This window comes from Podarcis filfolensis (genome assembly GCF_964270895.1).
Source record: "Podarcis filfolensis genome assembly, chromosome: 9".
Classification (NCBI taxonomy): domain Eukaryota; kingdom Metazoa; phylum Chordata; class Lepidosauria; order Squamata; family Lacertidae; genus Podarcis; species Podarcis filfolensis.
In genome coordinates, this window is record NC_139610.1 from 4678056 (window position 1) to 4697289 (window position 19234).

The 19234-nt window shown below is 43.7% G+C and overlaps 2 protein-coding genes across 8 annotated transcripts in view; both read right to left on the bottom strand.

The window, feature by feature from the left end:
• JAKMIP1 (janus kinase and microtubule interacting protein 1) overlaps positions 1–19234 on the bottom strand; it is an 80473-nt gene that overhangs the window by 24394 nt on the left and 36845 nt on the right. For 6 of the 7 annotated variants that reach the window (XR_014551956.1, XM_083630284.1, XM_083630283.1 and 3 more), the window contains exons 9-13: positions 12420–12548; positions 10889–11017; positions 8997–9080; positions 5139–5201; positions 607–705 (exon numbers count right to left, since the gene is read on the bottom strand). Coding sequence is in view for 6 of the 7 variants with exons in the window: in XM_083630284.1 (XP_083486410.1) it covers positions 607–705; positions 5139–5201; positions 8997–9080; positions 10889–11017; positions 12420–12548 (504 nt within the window). In the remaining variant the exon portion in view is untranslated. Of the gene's footprint in view, positions 1–325; positions 706–5138; positions 5202–8996; positions 9081–10888; positions 11018–12419; positions 12549–19234 lie in introns of those variants that run through there. The other variant, XM_083630285.1, reaches the window with a different exon arrangement.
• On the bottom strand, positions 12420–18441 carry LOC310770298 (uncharacterized protein). Its single transcript, XM_083630899.1, has 2 exons — positions 18101–18441; positions 12420–12548 (listed from the first exon to the last, which is right to left on the bottom strand). The coding sequence occupies exons 1-2, from the start codon at positions 18204–18206 to the stop codon at positions 12517–12519; spliced, it is 138 nt and encodes a 45-aa protein (XP_083487025.1). The 5' UTR covers positions 18207–18441; the 3' UTR covers positions 12420–12516.

Genomic DNA, 19234 nt, shown 5'->3' on the forward strand with positions numbered 1-19234 from the left:
GCAAATTCTTCAGGTAACCGTATTTTTTTCTATTTAAGATTCTTTCATTTTAAACTGCACCGTTACTTCATTAACAGATTTATGTAAATAATTTTTCCCCATAAAATAAGAGAAGTTCTGTAGAAATTTCCCTTTTAAAACTGACAAAGTAAACTTAAGAAAAAAATATTAAGATGAAGGATGTGTCACAGCCTAAGGTTTGATTTCATGCAGAATGCACAGAGGTGTGTTAATTAAAATAATGCCAGCTGGGAGTTGGTAGTATGTGTATCAGATAATGTCACATGCAAGAAAGGAGCAGTCATGGAAATGAAACAAACAAAAAGACAGAAACACAGAAAAAAATTTATTGGCCAGAACAAACTATATGTAATATACATATTGTCTATGTTACAGTTTTGCAAAATTAGTGAGCATGCTCTCCAAAACTACATTAAGGCAGAGGCATTATAGTCATTGCCCCAACATCGCGGCAGATTTCAGAAAATCCAGTTAGTTTTCCCTTACACATGCAATGGATGCTAATGGATGTCATACGTATTTCAGCCTGGGTTCAATGACAAGTTCTGCTCCATTTGTGAGTTTACAACTCAGAGAATCTCTTACTTCCAGCTCAAGGATTCGGAACTCCAGCAGCTCATTCTGGTCTTTGGCATCCTGCATCTCATTCTTCAGCAGATCTTCTTCTTGTTCTATCTTGTAGATCTAAGAGAAAAGTATCGTGCAGCTATGAGCCAAGGGAGAAGTAGAATACATTCTTGCAAACATTTTTATAGCACGTAAAAGAAATGAAAGCCACTGGGGGGAAAGCCTCTTAATGAAATGCAAGAGTGAATTCTATGATAAAGGTAAAGGTAAAGGGACCCCGACCATTAGGTCCAGTCGTGGCCAACTCAGGGGTTGCGGCGCTCATCTCGCTTTATTGGCCGAGGGAGCCGGCATACAGCTTCCGGGTCATGTGGCCAGCATGACTGAGCCGCTCCTGGTGAACCAGAGCAGCGCCCGGAAACACCGTTTACCTTCCCACCGGAGTGGTACCTATTTATCTACTTGCACTTTGACGTGCTTTTGAACTGCTAGGCTGGCAGGAGCAGGGACCGAGCAACGGGAGCTCACCCTGTTGCGGGGATTCGAATCGCCGACCTTTTGATTAGCAAGTCCTAGGCTCTGTGGTTTAACCCACAGCGCCACCCACGTCCCGAATTCTTTCATATGCAGTTCTAAAAAGTCACTAGTGTGGGCTTGCAAATTTGGATCTTCCAGACGCCAGCCCCACTTAGGCTGAGCAAGACAATAGCTCTTAAGAGAAATGAACACCTTGTGACAGGAGAATTCCATGCCAGTTCAGCAGCACTTGGCAAATAGATTCACAGAATGGTAAGAGTTCATCTAGTCCAACCTCATGCAATGCAGCAATCTCAACTAAGCATCCCTGACAGTTGGCCATCCAACCTCTGATCAAAAACCTCCAAGGAAGGAGAGGCCACCACCTTGCGAGGGAGTCTATTCCCCTGCCAAACAGCTCTTACCCCCAGAAAGTTCTTCCTGACGTTTAGTTGGAAAACACTGGGCATTGTGGTCATGGCTCTTGCGGAGTCTCTAAACATGTTGAAATAAAAACTACTGGAGGTAAGGCTCTCCATAAAGGTCAACTTTGGTGGAAAACACGTGCTGATTCTTTTCACCACAGAATGATATGTACCGTACCAACAATAGCCATTAGGGCTTGTTTCGTCTCTAGGCACATTTAAACACCCCCCATGTGCAGCTGGAGACAGCCACCTCCCCCCCACACCCCCGGCACAATTCCACAGGGAGGGGCTGCACATTACAATGGAACGGCCACTTCCTGGAAGCCCCTTTAAAGGTATTTGTTTACCATGTTTAAAGCAGCTGAAAATGTTAAAAATGCTAAAAGGAATAAAGAGGTAGTCTTAGGACAACCTTGTAAGCCTTTCTGTAAAATGTGTGCATTTTAAAGGTTTTTGCTCCTTAAAAAAGTCAGCACATGAGTACCCCTTGTAAGGAATGCAGGAAGATTTGTTTTAGAATGGGAATGGGATCCAGAAAACTTCAGGATGGTTAGCTTCACATCAGTCCTGGGTAAATTGGTGGAAAGCGTGCTTAAAAATAAAATTATAAAGAATATAGGAGAACAAGGCCAAAGTGGTATTTGCAAAGGTAAGTCCTGTTTCAGTAAAGTTTTAGAGTTCTTCAAGGGTGATCAAGTGGATATTCCATATTTGTACTTTCAAAAAGCTTTTGACAAAGTCCCTCAGCAAAGATTCCCAAGTAAACTTAGCAGTTATGAGATAAGAGCAAAGGTCCTCTTGTGGATCAGGTATTGGGAAGCAGGTATTGGGACTAACCGGACAGTTCTTATAACGTTCTTACAATGGTAGGATGCAGGAAGTGAAGTTCCTGAGGATCTGTATTGGGACGGATGCTTTTAATTCACAAATAGTCTGCAGTTAGGAGTGAGCCATTAAAAAGCAAGTGGTTGGAATAGAGGAAACTAGTTAATGGTCAGGATGGGTATATGCAAACTCTATGGTGAGAAACAGTAAGTCACTGAATATGAGCTGCCAAGTGATCTACCAGAGAGGGCTATTGTCTTCATATCCTGTTTGCCTACTTCCAACAAGAACTGAACCTGATCAGGAGAGCTTTAAAACAAATCCTGAGCAGGAGGGAGACAATACTACAAACAACAGGGGGACACCTGGTACTGGGGATAACTGCTTCACTGATGCACAGGAAACTGAGACGGTACTCCAAAAACCTGCTAAAGGACTAGAAACTATAAGACGGAAGCATCTGTAGAGAATAACTCATGGCTTCACTTGTCTCTGTACTAATGCACAGAGTATGGGAAATGTGCAAGACAAATTGAAATTCTTAATGCAGGATGGCAAAGATGACCTAATAGGCTTTACTGAAACCTGGTGGGATGAGATTCATGACTAGAATGCAGAAATTGAGGAGTATAACCTATTCAAATGGAACAGACCAAACAGGAAGAGAGGAGTAACACAGACCTCCAAGCCAGACTGAAGATTTGGGTGATGCCTTCCTGCAGCAGATTACCAAACATTCAAAAAGGAATAATAGAATCTTAAGAGTTGGAAGGGACCCGAGGGTCATCTAGTCCAACCCCCTACAATACAGGAATCTCAGCTAAAACATCCATGACAGATGGTCATCCAACCTCTGCTTCAAAACCTCAAGCAGGAGAGATCTAGCAGCCCAGGACCTCCATACATACTTCCCAGGCTTGCACCCCAAAGAAGCCAATTTGGTGCTGCTAACACTGCAAAAACAACACATGAGGCAGCTGTTACGAGTTACCAGTCTCTGCAGCCATAGTAAGCACTGTGATTCTCCAGCAGTTTGACTTCACCCCCAGAGGCACACTCCATTGTCTCTTGGGACAGACAGATGCCGCCGCCCACAACAGTAATCATGGGAGACTTCAACTACCCCTATCTGTTGGAACTCATTCTGCCAAGAAAGTAAGGTCCAACAAATTCCTCCGTTGCTTTGCTGACACTTTCTTTTCCCAGGAGGTGGAAGAAGATTATGGACCTGGTCCTCACCAACAGGCAGGAACTGATTGACCAAGTGGAAGTACTGGGAATTTTGGGAAGAAGTGATCATGTCATCTTGGGTTTCATGATATAGAGGGGCAAGGGAAACCTGAGTGTAGTCGGGCATGCATTTGGACTTTAAGAAGGTTCATTTCAAAAAGGTCAAGGAACTACTGGATGAGATTCCACAGTCAGAAATACTGAAAGAGAAGGGAGTCCAAAATGGATGGGAGTTTCTTAAAGATGAAATATTGAAGACAAAAAGACAGGCAATTCCAACAAGAAAGAAAAGTGGGAGGCATCTAAATAAACTGGTGTGGCTGCATAGGGAGCTTACAGATGAGGTGAGGTGAGGTGAGGTGCGGTGAGATGTAAGAAGGGCATGTATAAGAAATGGAAGAAAGGGGAAATCACAAAGGAGGAGTATATATGAGTACCCAACAGTTACAGGGAGAAGGTCAGGCGGGCCAAAGCTCAGAATGAACTCAGGATTGCAAGAGAGGTTAAAAATAATAATAAAGGTTTCTTCATTTATGTCTGAAGCAAGAGGAAGAACAAGAAAGTGGTAGGTCCTCTGCATGGAGAAGACAGAGAAATGCTATTGGGTGACAAGACAGAAGGCGGAACTACTCAACACCTACTCTGCCTAAATGGAAAGCAATGCCCAACCTGGTGATAACAGAATAAATGATGCAAAGAGGGAGCTGCAGTCCAATATAGGAAAAGAGGTGGTAAGGGAACACCAGGCTACTTTAAACAAATTCAAATCTCCAGGGCCTGGTGAGCTGAATCAAAGGGTACTAAAGGAGCTTGCGAATGTAATCTCAGAGCCTCTGTCTATAATCTTTAAGAATTCTTGGAGAATAGGTGAGGTCCCTGCAGAATGGAGGCGGGCAAATGTTGTCCCCATCTTCAAAAAGGGGGGGGGGAGAAGACCCAGGTAACCACTGACCTATGAACTTAACGTCAATGCCTGGAAAGGTCCTAGAACAGATAATTCAAACAGTTGGTCTGTGAGCACTAAGAAAAAGATGCTGTGATTACCAAAACCCAACATGGGTTTCTCAAAAACAAGTCATGCCAGATTAATCTCATTTCTTGTTGGATGGAGTTACATGCATGGTGGATTAGGGGAATGTCGTGGTCATAGTGTATCTTGCTTTCAGTAAGGATTTGGACAAAGTCCCCTATGATATTCTTGTGAGGAAGCTTGTAAAATGTTAGTAACTGTTAGGTGGATTTGCAGCTGGTTGACTGGCTGAACCCAAAGAATTTTATCATTAAATCAATCCAGTTATCCTCTCCCTTACTGCCTACTACATGCTATATTTTTTTTTCCTGAAGGCTCTTAATAGTTTCATTTTGGCTAGTGAAACCCAGCTTCTTTGAGGAAAGGGCAGGACAGGAATTTAATAAACAAAAATAGTGTTTGTATTAATCACACATTTTTAGAAAACAAAATTATCAATGTAAAAACTTGAGTTACTCAGCACAAAGGATGTTGTTGTAATCAGTTCTGGAAACACTGAAGGCACCATTTATTTCACCCACCTTTTCTAGCAGTTCTTGGTTTGTCCTGATAAGCCCCTGCTTTTCTTCTATCCATTTGGAGTCCTGTAAAGAATTTTTAGAATTATAATGTATTTTAATGTATTTATTTTAAAAATCATATACACTGCAACTTGTCAATGACCAAGACACTTACAAAATAATAAAAAGCATGCAAAACAATGAACATATAAAAGTAGAAATCAAAATCATGTGATTTGAATTTATCTGGGTGATTAGACGTTATTGCACAGCATCAAAGCAGCAATATTGGCTTCAAGTGTACCACTCTAGGAAAGCTTACTGCACTGCCCAGGTTGCCAGAAAAGCCCTGCCCTTCAGTTTGCCCACTGAAACAAACCTCTACTCTAATGGAGGTGGCGTTTGTAGAAAGGCTTTGGTCAATGACATTATAGTGTGGGCAAGCAGGTATGGGAGGAGATGCTCTTTTAAGTCCTTGGGTCCCAAGCCAATTAGGTATTTAAAGTTAAGTAGTAGCTACTAGCTTTGAACTGGGCCTAGAAATGAATATGCAATCAGTGAAGAGATTTAATACACAATGTGAGCAATGCCCATCAAAACTCTGACTGCTGCATTCTGCATTAACCTTTTTCAGAGGAAACCCTGTGTATAAACACATTGGAGTAACCCAGATAGGATGTTGCCAGAGCATGGATAATCATGGCCAGACTATCTGCCTATGAAAGGTGGTCACTGACACTTCAGCCCAAACTGGCGAAAGGTACTACTGTGTGCTACAGAGGTCACCTGGGCTTAGATCGAGGGCCATTACCAAGGTGTGAATCTCTTTCTTAAGCGATAGTGCAACTTCATCCAGAACTGATTATCATCTCCCTGAACTGGAGAACCATCTACTCACAGGACAGTTCACTGGCTCTCATCCAGCCCATTACTGACATCAAACACTAGTTCAGCTCTTCCACAGCCTCATACGGTACTGACTTTAAATGATAGTCACAAGTAACACCTTCACACAGAGGTACAGATTCTCAGCTAAATTGCAGCTGCAGTCATTCAGAGCAGGGCAAGCAGGAACATGCTCACATACTTAAGAGTGCTACCAAATACTTGATATATGAGTCAATCACCCATCTCCTACTACCCTTCTGGAAAAAAACCCACCCCACCCTCCCACTGTATATAAGGGTCTGGTGACTTCTGTTTCAGTGTATCTGAAGAAGTGTGCATGCGCACAAAAGCTTATCCCCAGAACAAACTTAGTTGGTCTCTAAAGTTACTGGACATTTTTTAAATTTACAGTGGTACCTCAGGTTAAGTACTTAATTCGTTCCAGAGGTCTGTTCTTAACCTGAAACTGTTCTTAACCTGAAGCACCACTTTAGCTAATGGAGCCTCCTGCTGCTGCCGTGCCACCGGAGAACAATTTCTGTTCTCATCCTGAAGCAAAGCTCTTAACCTGAGGTACTATTTCTAGGTTAGCAGAGTCTGTAACCTGAAGCGTATGTAACCTGAGGTACCACTGTATTTCATATATGCTGTTAGACTACCTAGTCAAGTCTGAGCTTAGGCAAGCTGCCTAACATTTTGTGTCGGCCATTGACAATATGAGGGAGACAAGACCGGTCTATCTTATTTTGTAATGCTAACAGAGATCATGATCTGAAGCATTTTAAATCTCTTGATGAATAAAGACAACTGCTTGCCAATTCAGGTGAAAAGCAGGCATTTCGTTGATGATAAAATAATACTACTAGCTCTGCTGCAAAACAACCATTTTAATAAACATAAATAAATTACATCATGCACGAGAAAACTTCATGAGTTGCAAAACAAAATTTATTTTGAAGAACTGCTTATTAACAGTTTCACTTTAGTACTGAACTAAGTAGTAAACACACCATGCCCCAAGAAGAAAAAGTGTTTTGTGTTTTCCTAGAACTTCAAGAGACATTCACAATTGTGGAACATTCCGTAGCTTAATACAGTAGTACATAAAGAAAAGGCTAGCAGTAAAATAGAGCTCAGAGTGTCCCCTAAGCTCCACAGTGAGAATGATTTGCTACCAATGGAAATGTGTAGCAGCAAACTGAATGCTGGTGCAGTCACTTCTCCCCATGTTTCAGGAGAGACACTCCCTTTTTATTTTTAAAAGTGGAGCTTGTGTACATTTGGTTTTTTTCCCCCTTCCCTGTTACCTTATTGACAAAATAAAATGATATTTTTTATTTTATTTTTTAAAAAGCTGTACTGTTATGGGAATTGTGCAGAGGTGCTTCTCAGTGACATTAGGGACATCCACTGAGTTATACACAGCTGACACACAGCTGACCTGCTGTAAATTAGCAAAACTGGGTCCCACCCACCACCCAGACCGCAGCCCTGGAGAGATAAGGTACATTTGGACTGAATACCTTGAGGGTGTTTGCAAGGAAGCTCCTCCACTCAAAAACGTTAAACTGGCCCTCACGCAAAGGCAGCCATTCCCTATATGTTAACAGTTTGATTTTTAAAAAAATTATATGGCATGTACCATTTGACAGCAAACATAGCATCCCAGAGCTGATAAAGGTAAGAAGAGCAAGGAATCAGAACCAAAACCATCTTAGTTTCTGTTAGGAAATATGCAAGTTTGAGTCTTGCCTCCCCAAATGCAGCAGAGCTGAGCCAGGATCAGTAAGACTGCTTTGAGCCTGACATTGTCTCTTCTAAGCTGTGCTCTACTGCTATAGCAGCAGGAGGACTTGTTCTGAGTGTCAGCAGAAGAATGTAAGCCACCAGAATGTATGACAGGTGCACAGCAGTGGCCAGGCCTCTCTAGGAACACTGCCCTTCCCCAAGAGCCAGGGCACTTGACCCCCACTTCTCAATTCTTTCCAGAGATAGAAGGCAGCGGAGAAGTCCTAATCCAAGCCAGGGAAGATGCTGGACTAGAGAGGACCAGGTGCTGCCATGATTGCAGGCTATACTCTGGGTACTTCGGCATCAAAAATAATGACCCTTTCCATGACAGCAAACCAACCTGGAAGTGCTGTACATCTGCAGTAGTGCCTAACACCTCCTTAGGCTCACTGGCCTTCTCAGCGCAGGTCTGACCCACATGGCCCCCCTGTCTCTAGCAAAGGTACAACATGGGGGGGCATGGGAGGGGTGCTGAGCACACGTAGGCCTTTGTGGGTCCACAAACTCCCAAATGGGGCTGAATAAAATGGACCCCACAAATCTAGTGTGCAGTCTTCGTAAAATGATGGATTTCCCCCACCACTAAATAAAAACTGTGTATGCTACATTTTGAGGTTGCTTATGCAAAATGAAGAGCTACAGTTTTTACTTGAGTTCTAGAAAAACTAACTTCCTAAGGAATCTTCTATATCTGTGATCTGTTGTTACTAAGAAATTCTGAATTGTCTTAAGCTTGTATGTCATAACCTTTCTATATGATACAGAATCTTCCTGTGTTCTTTGATAAAGGAGTACAGTATGCTGTTTGCAAACATGGGGTCATTGCCTGCTTACAAAGACAACACAAAACAAACACAAATGTTTTGAGCAAGTGCCTAAACTACTACATCATGGAGATGGAAAATACATAGCTGACATCATCAGTCGAAGTTCTCTTCTGTAAGGGTCTTGGTGGGAATCTTCAAGGTGCTATTGGACTGTATTAGGAAGGATATCAACCTTAATGTGTTTTTATTATTTCACTACTTTTAAGGCCTCCTCCCCAGTACATATAATTCCATTTAATACAATTGTTTTTCCCCATTTCGTCTATTGTACATCAAACACAGCAATGTACCAGGAAGCAAGGAAGATGATAAGAGCAGCGCTGCATGCAGAAGAGAGAATGAACTGACGGAAAGTATGAAGAGAGTCTTTTACCTGTCCTCTCTCAACCAGAGCTTTCTCCAAGTCTTCAATTTTTGCTTGGCACCTGAGAAGATCAGCTTGCAGTTGTTCCCGTGTCTGAATAGAGAGTTTGAAGAATACTTAACTGATGTCACGGTAGCAACTGGGATATAGGAGGTTCTACTATATTCTGACTTTGTGCACAATTAATAATTGCAAAACTCAGCATTTCCAGTAGGATTTAAGTAACGAAATCAGTAACCGTTTTGAAAGCGGTAGTGGGGGCCAACTACGTTGACACTCCGTAAATACTATGTTGGGTTTGGCAGTAAACCCAAGTTAGTCAGGGTGTTTTAGATGAGATTCCTGCATTGCAGGGGGTTGGACTAGATGACCCTTGGGGTCCCTTCCAACTCTACAATTCTATGATGGAAAAAGAATTATGGAGAATAAAAATTGTCCAGTCTGATTTAAAGGGAATGTCAATAAACTGCGTTATCAAGCTGACGGACACTCTGCCTTAAAACATGCTTCAAAGTAAAATGGGAAAGGGTTCAAATTACCAAGGAATAGGTAATCTCCTTCCTAGCAAGGAATAGTGTTGCTGCCCAAATCAGATTAACCTGATTTCTGGTGATGGGCTTTGTGTTCCACCTAGGAGGAATCCAGCATTTCAGCACCAGGGCTTACTGGAACATTTCTAAGCTCCAGTAGGTCAAGAAGTGCATCACCTTAAAATATTGATTCTTATTATTATTAGATGATAGTACAGTGGTGCCCCGCAAGACGAATGCCTCGCAAGACGAAAAACCCGCTAGACGAAAGGGTTTTCCGTTTTTCGATGCGCTTTGCAAGACAAATTTCCCTATGGGCTTCCTTCGCAAGACGAAAGCCCATAGGGAAATCTCCAGGACAGCGGGGAAGCGCAGCGCGTCTTCCCCACTGTCCTCGGACCTCCTTCGAAGGCTGGCGGTGGGGCGGAGAGACCTCCTCCCGCCGCCAGCCTTCGGATGGCTGTCCTGAAGACTTGCGGTGGGAGGAGGGTTTTCCTTCCCACCGCCAACATTCAGAATGCTGTTCTGAATGTTGGCGGTGGGGAGGAAAAACCCTCCTCCCACCGCAAGCCCCGGGAACAGAGGAGAAGCGCTGTGCGCCTTCCCCTCTGTTCCCGGACCTGTCCTGAAGGCTTGCGGTGGGGAGAAAAGCCCTTGTCCGCACCGCCAGCCTGGCAAGCGGTCTCCATAGGAACGCATTAATTGATTTTCAATGCATTCCTATGGGAAACCGTGCTTCGCAAGACGAAAAACTCGCAAGAAGAAAAAACTTGCGGAACGAATTAATTTCGTCTTGCGAGGCACCACTGTATAAAGCAATTTTAGGAACATTTTGCCTTAAATTGACAACAAACAAACAAACAAACAAACAAACAAATATTTATTCCCCACCCATTTGGCTGGGTATCCCTAGCCACTCTGAGTGGCTTCCATCAGAATATTAAAAATAGATTAAAACTTCAAACATTAAAAACTTCCTGGATAAAAATATTACAAACATACATATCAAGTTGCTCAGTGGCTTTTCAGATCCACTTCACAGCTTGAAATTGGCAATTCCAGAATGCAACAAATTTGAGATCCAGTCTGTAATTTTATTGGATCCGACTCTGAAGTCAGGATCCACACAAAAAAGATGTTTCCAAAGCAAATGCAAATGCCCTTACCAACTAAGAGTGACTATATACCAAAGGTAAAACTTTAAAAGAAAGTAAAGAGTGCTTTTTAAAAAATCAGGTAGCATGCACTCAGACAGAGCAAAGGAGTTAAACAGGCAAAGCCCGGGCATTTCAAAACTGAACATATGTCAAATTAACTGAAAGAACCTGTATTTTTTTTTTTTTTTTGCAAAGCCACATTAAAAAAAATTACCCTTGCTTCTCTTTCTGCATCCTGGGTTCCCCCAACCTGTTCCTGGAGCAATGCATATGCTCTTTGCAAAGCTTGATATTCTCTGGTTAGCTGACAGAACCGCAAGTCAGCTTCTTCTTTAGGAGTGCTCTTAAAGAAATGTAAAAAAAAAACAACAAAATTACTGTCATCATTTTAAAAGAGAAAGAACTCTGTAAATAAACAAATTATAGCAGACATACCATTCTAGCTAAGTCTTTTTACACTTTTTTGCCATGTCCTGAAATTGCAAACATCAGTATACTTTTGGTGATGGCTGAAACATAAACGTAGCTATAGTTTCAGTATGATACGATATGATACGATAATCTTTATTGTCATTGTCCCATACAGAATAACGAAATTGAAAAAATCTACACCAGACATTCAAAAACCAACAAGCCTGCTATCCCAGCCAGTTAGCCCTCTAACCAGTACATTAAATATTGTAAGAGGTCAATGATAATGGAGAAGTCCCAGCCTTTTCAGAAATCTGATTCATAAAAGGGACAAGGCCTTGCTGTGAACATGAAAATGTTGTTTATGTGTTTGTTAGATTTATATCCCACTCTTGCTAAAACGATAGTGTCTCCGGCCCTCCCCTTTATCCTACAGGGCAGAATTGGCTGCAAAAGGGTGGTGCCCAAAGTGAGTTTCATGGCTGGGTGGGGACTGGAACATGGCCTCCCCAATCCAACTTTGACACCAGCCATCACTACCACACCAGATCTCTCCCCTACACTTGTGCTTCCAAGCTCTTTCATTATTACATTGGTAATAGCCATCTTTATTTCCTATAATAGGGACGCGGGTGGCGTTGTAGTCTAAACCACTGAGCCTCTTGGGCTTGCCAACTGAAAGGTTGCCGGTTCGAATCCGCGCGACGGGGTGAGCTCCTGTTACTCGGTCCCTGCTCCTACCAACCTAGCAGTTCGAAAGCACGTCAAAGTGCAAGTAGATAAATAGGTACCACTCCGGCAGGAAGGTGAACGGCGTTTCCGTGTGCTGCTCTGGTTCGCCAGAAGCAGCTTAGTCATGCTGGCCACATGACCCGGAAGCTGTATGCCGGCTCCCTCGGCCAGTAAAGCGAGTTGAGCACCACAACCCCAGAGTTGCTTGTGACTGGACTTACCGTATTTTTCGCTCTACAAGACACACTTTTTCCCCTCCGAAAATTAAGGGGAAATGTGTGTGTGTCCTATGGAGCGAATGCAGGCTCCTTGGCTTCAGCGATAGCAACCCGAAGCCTCCGAAGCGCAGAGGAAGCGCTCCCTCCACGCTCCGGAGGCTTCGCGGAGATTGCACCTAACTTTCAGCTTCTGCCTCTGATTTGGGACTTCTTCTCACAAACTCCCCCCACTCACCCAGCCCTGTTCTCTCTGCAGCTTCCGACGCCTCTTCTCCCCCTTGTCCCCCCAGGCTCTGAGCCTTCTCCCCAGCTGGTGCCTCCCACCATTCCTCTACGTCCAACCAGTCCATGACAGTATGCCATATCAAAGTCACAGGTGCTTACATCTTCCAAGTCTTCTTCTGGTGTAGCTGGAGTCCTGTCCGTTTTATCTGTATTATAGGAAGTTACTGATGATGTTTCTGAATCCACTGATTCTTCGTCAAATCCAAAAAATGTCTCCACAACATGCCTCTGAAATAAGACCAATGTCCTTTGTTATAGACAAGCAAGTTATTCAAAGAGCTGTATCAAAAGGGCCTTTATTTCTGTCTTTAAAGAAGGTGACAACAATCGGAGGCCAAAGGAGTCCCACCTGGTCCTCAGCATAGCACCAAAATAACTATCCACAAACTATGCACCTCAGCCACAGTCTCTCAAGCAAAGGCATAGGGAAGTATTTTCCATGTCCTCTTCCACAATGTGATCAGCAACAATCCAAACCCAAGATCTACCAGGACAAGAGAGTTTGAATTTGAGACATCTTGGGCTTTCCCTGCTGCTATGAGGTTCAACCAGGTCTACGCTGGAGTAAAGGCCTCACCCCAGCTGAGCATCCACCAGCATCTGTCCCTCAGCCTGCAGAACTTGTGCCAGTGTAAGTCCCAATAACTTACACCTATTCCAAGCCCTGCCCTTGTGACCTAGGGCCCAAGCCTCAAAACTCAGTCTATGCTAGAGGCTCCTGGACAGAGTTTGGAATAGAGATAACTTGCACCAGCCTAAGTTAGGTTGGCTTCCTATAGTTAGGACTACCCACAAGGCAAGGGTGAACAACCAGGCACAACTTCCATGAACCCTAACCACTGGCCTTGCTGGCTAAGGCTACTGGGAGTTGCAGTCCAAGAATGTCTGACGGGCACCGTATTGGCTACCCCAACGTTAAGGAGTCAAAGACTCTAAAACTCTCGATAAATATTACACACACACACACACACAAATAATATAAATAGCAACCAAATTAATTAATTCTTTGCCTATAAAATACTAAAAATAAAAATCAGTACAATCCAGCAACCAACAGTTGTAGAATACCCACAGACAAAGATATGTTTTCAGTAAGCACTTGAAACGCACTACAGGGTCTCCTAGGCTGGATCTAGACACATCTCAAAAGCGTTTCAGTTAAACCCGTTGTAAACTTCATAAAGGGAAATCATGCTGACAGAAGACAGGACTCCTCAGCACCATCTGGTGTAACAGTGTTATAACGCATATAAAATGGTTTTTCTTTACTAATGTTGCTGAGTCCCTAGAGTGCCGGGGGGGGGGGGCGTATTCCAGAGAACGGGAACCATTACAGAGAAGGCCCACTTCAAAACTGCCACTAGATTGTAGTCTGCAGGCTGCGACATGGCCACCTGAGTCTCCTTTGATGTTCTCAGTGAACGCATGGAAATCTACTTGATAACCTGATCCAAAGTGGTGCAAAGCTTTATATGTTAACAAGATCTTGATAGCTAATAGGCAGCCAGTGCAGTTCTTTTAGCATTGGTGTAGTACGTGTGCAGTTTGATATCCCAGCGAAGACATTAACAGCCATATTCTGCAGAAGTAGCAGCTTCTGAACCACAAAAAGTGTGTTGCAATAACCCAACTGCAATGCTTCTAATACATAGACCACAGTGGCCAAGCTATCCTAGTCCAGAAAAAAAAGAGTGCATGTCATGTACTAACCAAAGCTCTTCATTTATGCCGCACAGCTGCTAACTAATGTGCACTAAGTTAAAATAAAAATAAATTAGAGTGAGCAGCTAAGAGAAAACTGAAACATTCAGAGGAGAAGGGGACAAATCAGTGGGTCTGCAGTTCTAATGAAATGGGTCCTAATTTGAGCTGTGATACCATTTTCCCCAAGCCATGTCCACCTGCCACCACCTGATGCCACCTAGGGCAAAACAGCTGCAAAAGAACAGCAGGAAGCCTTAAGATGCACTCCTGTAGATGGAGTCATTGCTGCTAGTTGGCCAGTCTTTGTTATCAAGACACTTTATTTTTATTCAAATGTTTAGACACCACACTTCCATAGGAATATAACATGGCAGTTCTACAATAGGCTAATAATTTACATCAGGTCAGGGATGTTCCTGGCAGCTCCCCGTCATCAGTCCTGACCGCTGGCCATGCTCGTTGGGCCTGGTGAAGTCCAGCACCATCTGGTGGGCCTCAGGCTTAAATTCTCAAAAGAAGCATAGCTGGGGCTTTGGATTAGCCACAGCACTAGATACCCGATGCACATCACGAAAATGAGAAACCAGTTATAATATGATTCAGTGCCTGAAATGAAGGACAGGGTTCATGTAATTAGGAAATAAGGGCACAATGCTACGGCAAAACACAGATAACCCTCTCCCCCCACCCTGGTTCCCCATCCAGGGAAGACCCACCCAGGAGGCAAGGTAAGGCAGTCACCTCAGGCGGCAGATCTGGCCTACAACAAGCACAGCAGTTGCTGCAGCCACCTCTTCTGCACCCTCTGCAGAGGCAGCAAGTGGGGAGCTGTTTTGCCTGAAGCAGCAAAACATCCTGGGCCAGCCCTGCTCCCATGCTATGACAGCAGTTCTTAAGTGTTAGAAAGGAAGCTTCATTCACGGCTTGCATCTGTTGTCAACAAAATCTGCCCTTTTCCCTTATGGGGTATCCAAGAGCCCGTATAGAGTCCCTAAGTGGGTTCCCTATCGGTAGGAGAAAATAACAGAGGCCAACCAGAGAATATTGAGAAACAAGGCAGCTAGTAAGTCTGATCTTTATTGAACTGTTGCAACAGGGTCCTCACTCACCACATGCAGGACGGAGGAGCAACACACAACAATGGTGCACAAGGCCTTATATAGTCTTTTTAAATAGCCACCTTGCAGCCCAAGACCACCCCCCAATACATCATACGTATATCACAGAAGGGGCGTCTACAAAAGAATCCTGTCTGGTAAGAAACCTGTTGATGGGTTTACCTGGCTGTTAATGGGTTTACCTGGCGAGCCTGGCTGTCCTTTTGTGATGATAAATACTTAATTCCTGAGTCCAGGTCACAGGCTCCCCTATTCATATCTTAAATGTGCCCTTAAAGCAGGATTTGTGAGCAAAGAGACAATGGGGTCCCCCCCCCATTCCCTCCCTCCTTGCAGAGAAACATTTGAGATCAATTTGGGAGAGACAAAATGGTTTCAGGACTGTCTTCCTGTACTGTATCAGACATGTGGTTTAGATATTTATGTATGTGTTTGTTTGGTACATTTATTTTATATCTTAGACCTTATAATTCTCATAACACATCAGTACATGTACAGACCACCAAAGCACACCTTCAGAGTTCAAGAACAGCATCCGGGGTCTGTGACAAATGAAAGCTGAGAAGATGTCCCAACAAGCAGTCACGCCTCTCCCACCAGCTTTTAAAGGTGAGGTGTGGAACGCTCACTTGCAATACTTTGTCCCTACAAAACTAGTGAATGTGGAGGTGAACACTTCTCTGAGGGACGTGGGTCTGTTCCCAACAGCAGAGGCAGCCCTGAGTTCAAGCAGTGGGGTGGAGGTCAGCTGATCTGGCTTCTCCTTCTCTTCCAGCTCCCCTGAGGGCTAGTCAATGGCCTCCCCCACTGCTAGACCATCACTCAGCTTCATGGAGGGGGCAGGACAGGAAGTCATCAGGACTGCCTCCAAAGGTGAAAGGGGCATGGTGCCTGTCCTCCCTACAATCTGCACCCTCCTCGTCTTCCTCATCTGACAGCAATTGCTGCCCCAGCCCTGAGGCAGTCAGCATTACGGGGCTCATGACACCACTCTGCCACAATTCCAAGAAATGCAAAAATGAAGATTTCTTGCCCGCAATTGCACATCAGCTTGAGCTTTGGCGTTCAAATACCAGGTAGTAAAAATCCTCACCTTAAGCCAGGGCTGTCTTAAGCATATCTGGTGCCATGGTGCAAAGCTCCCTCCGGCACCCCCCCCCCATTTCCCAGAGTTTTTTAGAGAGGACAGCGTGGCCAGCAGGGCTGGAGGAGGCAGGCAGTGGCTGGAGGGCAGCTCCTCCGGCGGGGAAGAGGCGGAGGCTGGCCGCGGCGCCTCCCGGCTCAGCTGGCCACTTCGTGCCATGGTGGCCACGGCAGACGGAGGCTCCAGGTGCGGCGCTGCTTCGGCGCAGCATGGCGAAGGCGGGCGAGGGTGGTGAGCTGATGCTGGGAGGCACCGCGTTCAGCCTCTGCCTCTTCCCTGGTGCCCTCTAGAACTTGGCGTCCTGCGCCACTAGCCTCTATGGGTAAGAGTATGTGTTACGACCGAAAGAAAGAACAGAACTAGAGCTTTAAAATACTTCTAACAGCCTTGCTGTGTTTTGTTGCACATAGCACCATATTTATAACTCAGAATTAAAACTCTGCCTCCTACAAAGAGTTTTCACAATTGTGTCTTGTGGTTCTTTGGTTAAACAGCTCTTTAGTGTTGATAGCCCAACAAGAAACAGATAATTATAGGAATTCATTTGTGGGGGGGGGATTAGCCCTTTAAATAGCACCATCTCCCATCGGCATCTAATCCCTAATCTAGACTGCTGTCTAGAAATGCCATGAAGTGCTGTCGTGCCTGGAGGACACTATCTGTATGTGTGAATGTGTAAGACCACTTCAAAAGGTGATTTGGAGGAGGAGATCATGCACACAAGAATAGAAATTGTAAATGGGAGTGTGAAGACTAGGAATTAGCAATGTGTCAGAATGAAGAGGGTTTTTTATATTTACATAATTTATATTTCACACCTTTAACATAACTGTATGGGCAGCTAACAAAGCAGTTATTATTTTTATTCGTGTGGAAGCAAAGACTAGGCAATGTAGAAAACAATGGCAGCTGTGCAAAGAAGTGAAGAGGCAGAAGAAAGCACAAAAGGGCTCGAGACAAGAGGGGTAAGGACCTCCAAGCCCCAAAACGCACACAATGGTCCTCCTCTCTACATTATTAATCAATGGCCCATAATGTCTGAGTGCCAATTAATACGCTTTACAGTATATGAAAAATTCTTGGAAAGCATCACACACAGACTATTTCCCTGTAAGAGAAACGTATTCATTAAAATGAAAATGAACACACCACCATTATTATGAGGTTAAGTGCACCATGGGATTTATGCAACACCTGCAATGTAATTTACAACGCAACTGTTCCGTATTCATCAGATAAGCACTTAAATAGGTAGACCAGTAGTGGTAGCATTTAACAACTCTTCTCCCCTGTCAAAATTCATCCACTGTGCCCTTTGTGTTTATATTTTCTCAAAACAAAGCAGCAACATACATTTTATAAGCATCACCCCAGAAGATCCGCAGTAAATTTATGAGAGCCACCAAAAAGGTTTAGAATATGCTATCCATTTCACCACTTGGCGACACCACTTTGATTAAAGCATAAGAGCTGTTTATGAGCAAACGATGTCTTATTTCTGAAGACAAAGGGCAAAATCCACTGGGATTTTCTTGCACAAGAAATGGTCTGAACATCATTGAAAACTGAATGATTAGCGGTTTATTTTGTGAACTGCCCTGAAATCTTATGAAGAGCAATATATAAATTAACTAACTAACTAAATAAATAAATAAGTAACAGGAGCTAAACTGTGTAAAAAACAAACATCCTTTTCTCTTCTTTTAACTTCAGTAACTTCATATACTTCACTTTACATTTTTTACGTCATTAACGAAGCAACGGGGTAGAAACTCAAAACTAAATTCAGCATCAAATAGCACAGAGTTTCTTACCATCATGCTTGTAAGTCATTTCTTGACAGCCCGAAAAATATAGGCATACCAGAGCACAGAGACAGAGGAAAAAAGAAAAATACAAGACGAGAAATATGTATTCCATCTTAATGATGCAAACACCGGGCACTTTGTTTATAAAAAGTAGAGCATCATAATTAAGTTTGCAGAGCAGCAAATAGTCCCACGAGCTGTCTAAATTCCGAACACTGTAGTTCCATTACTCCATCGTAAAGTCAGACATGCTGGACAGGTTTTCTACCCATTTCACCCACCAAAGTTCCTAAGATTTAAATATCCATGGCTACCCAAGTATACAAAGAGCTCCACCCTCAGTGCTGCTCCTGGAGACCGAAGCTAGCTGCCAGCAGCCTGCTACTTTCAAACTTCCCTTGGCAATTAAGAGAGTGCCCAGTGAAAGCAAGCATAGCAACTGTTACCTGGTACTCTTACACGTAAGCAAGGGAATGATTAAAAGGAACACTTGGGGGAAGTCACTTTGTAATGCTGGAAGTTATGATCTTAATGCAAACATGTTGCTTGGATTTCAGAAAAAAGCTGATTTTAATAAGCTCAGAGAAAGACTAGGTTTTCATTAATGAGGGAAGGAGGCCAAGATGAATGGGAGTTCCTGGAGAAAATGTTACTAAAGGCATAATCGGGGGACGGGGACGAGTAAACAAAAAAAATAATAATAGGAAAAATATAAAAAAAGGCCAATGTGGTTGCATAAAAATATTAGTGGGGAGATGAATAAAAAAAGCAAGGGAGCGTGCCTAAGAGGTGAAAGTCACTAACGGTAAATATAGACAAGTAGCCCACACCTGTAGAGATGGTATCAGGTAAGCTAAAGATCAAAGCAAACTGGGGGAGAGGGATGCGGGGGGTGGGGGTGCGTTGTTCATGTATACTCAGAACAAGAGAAAGGGGTACTATCATTGCTTCCTAAGGATGGTGAAATGTTAAGGGCCAACTATTAGATGCCGGAACTGCTCAACTCCGTTTTTTGCTTTTCTATTCTCCCAGAGGGGGAATTACATGCAATCTTCTGAAAGTAGAAGCAGCCAGTGGTGTGGGGGTGGCCAGCCACAATGCTGGTTTCCCAGCTGGTGTGACACCTCCTCCTGCTTGGGG

What these genes read in the sequence shown, in the direction of transcription:
- LOC310770298 (XM_083630899.1), bottom strand. Translation starts at nt 18,206, where the DNA reads ATGGAATACATATTTCTCGTCTTGTATTTTTCTTTTTTCCTCTGTCTC. An exon ending in AATGACTTACAAGCATGATG is followed by an intron (nt 12,549 to 18,100) that starts GTAAGAAACTCT and finishes GTCTTATTTCAG; the next exon opens with AGGCATGTTGTGGAGACATT.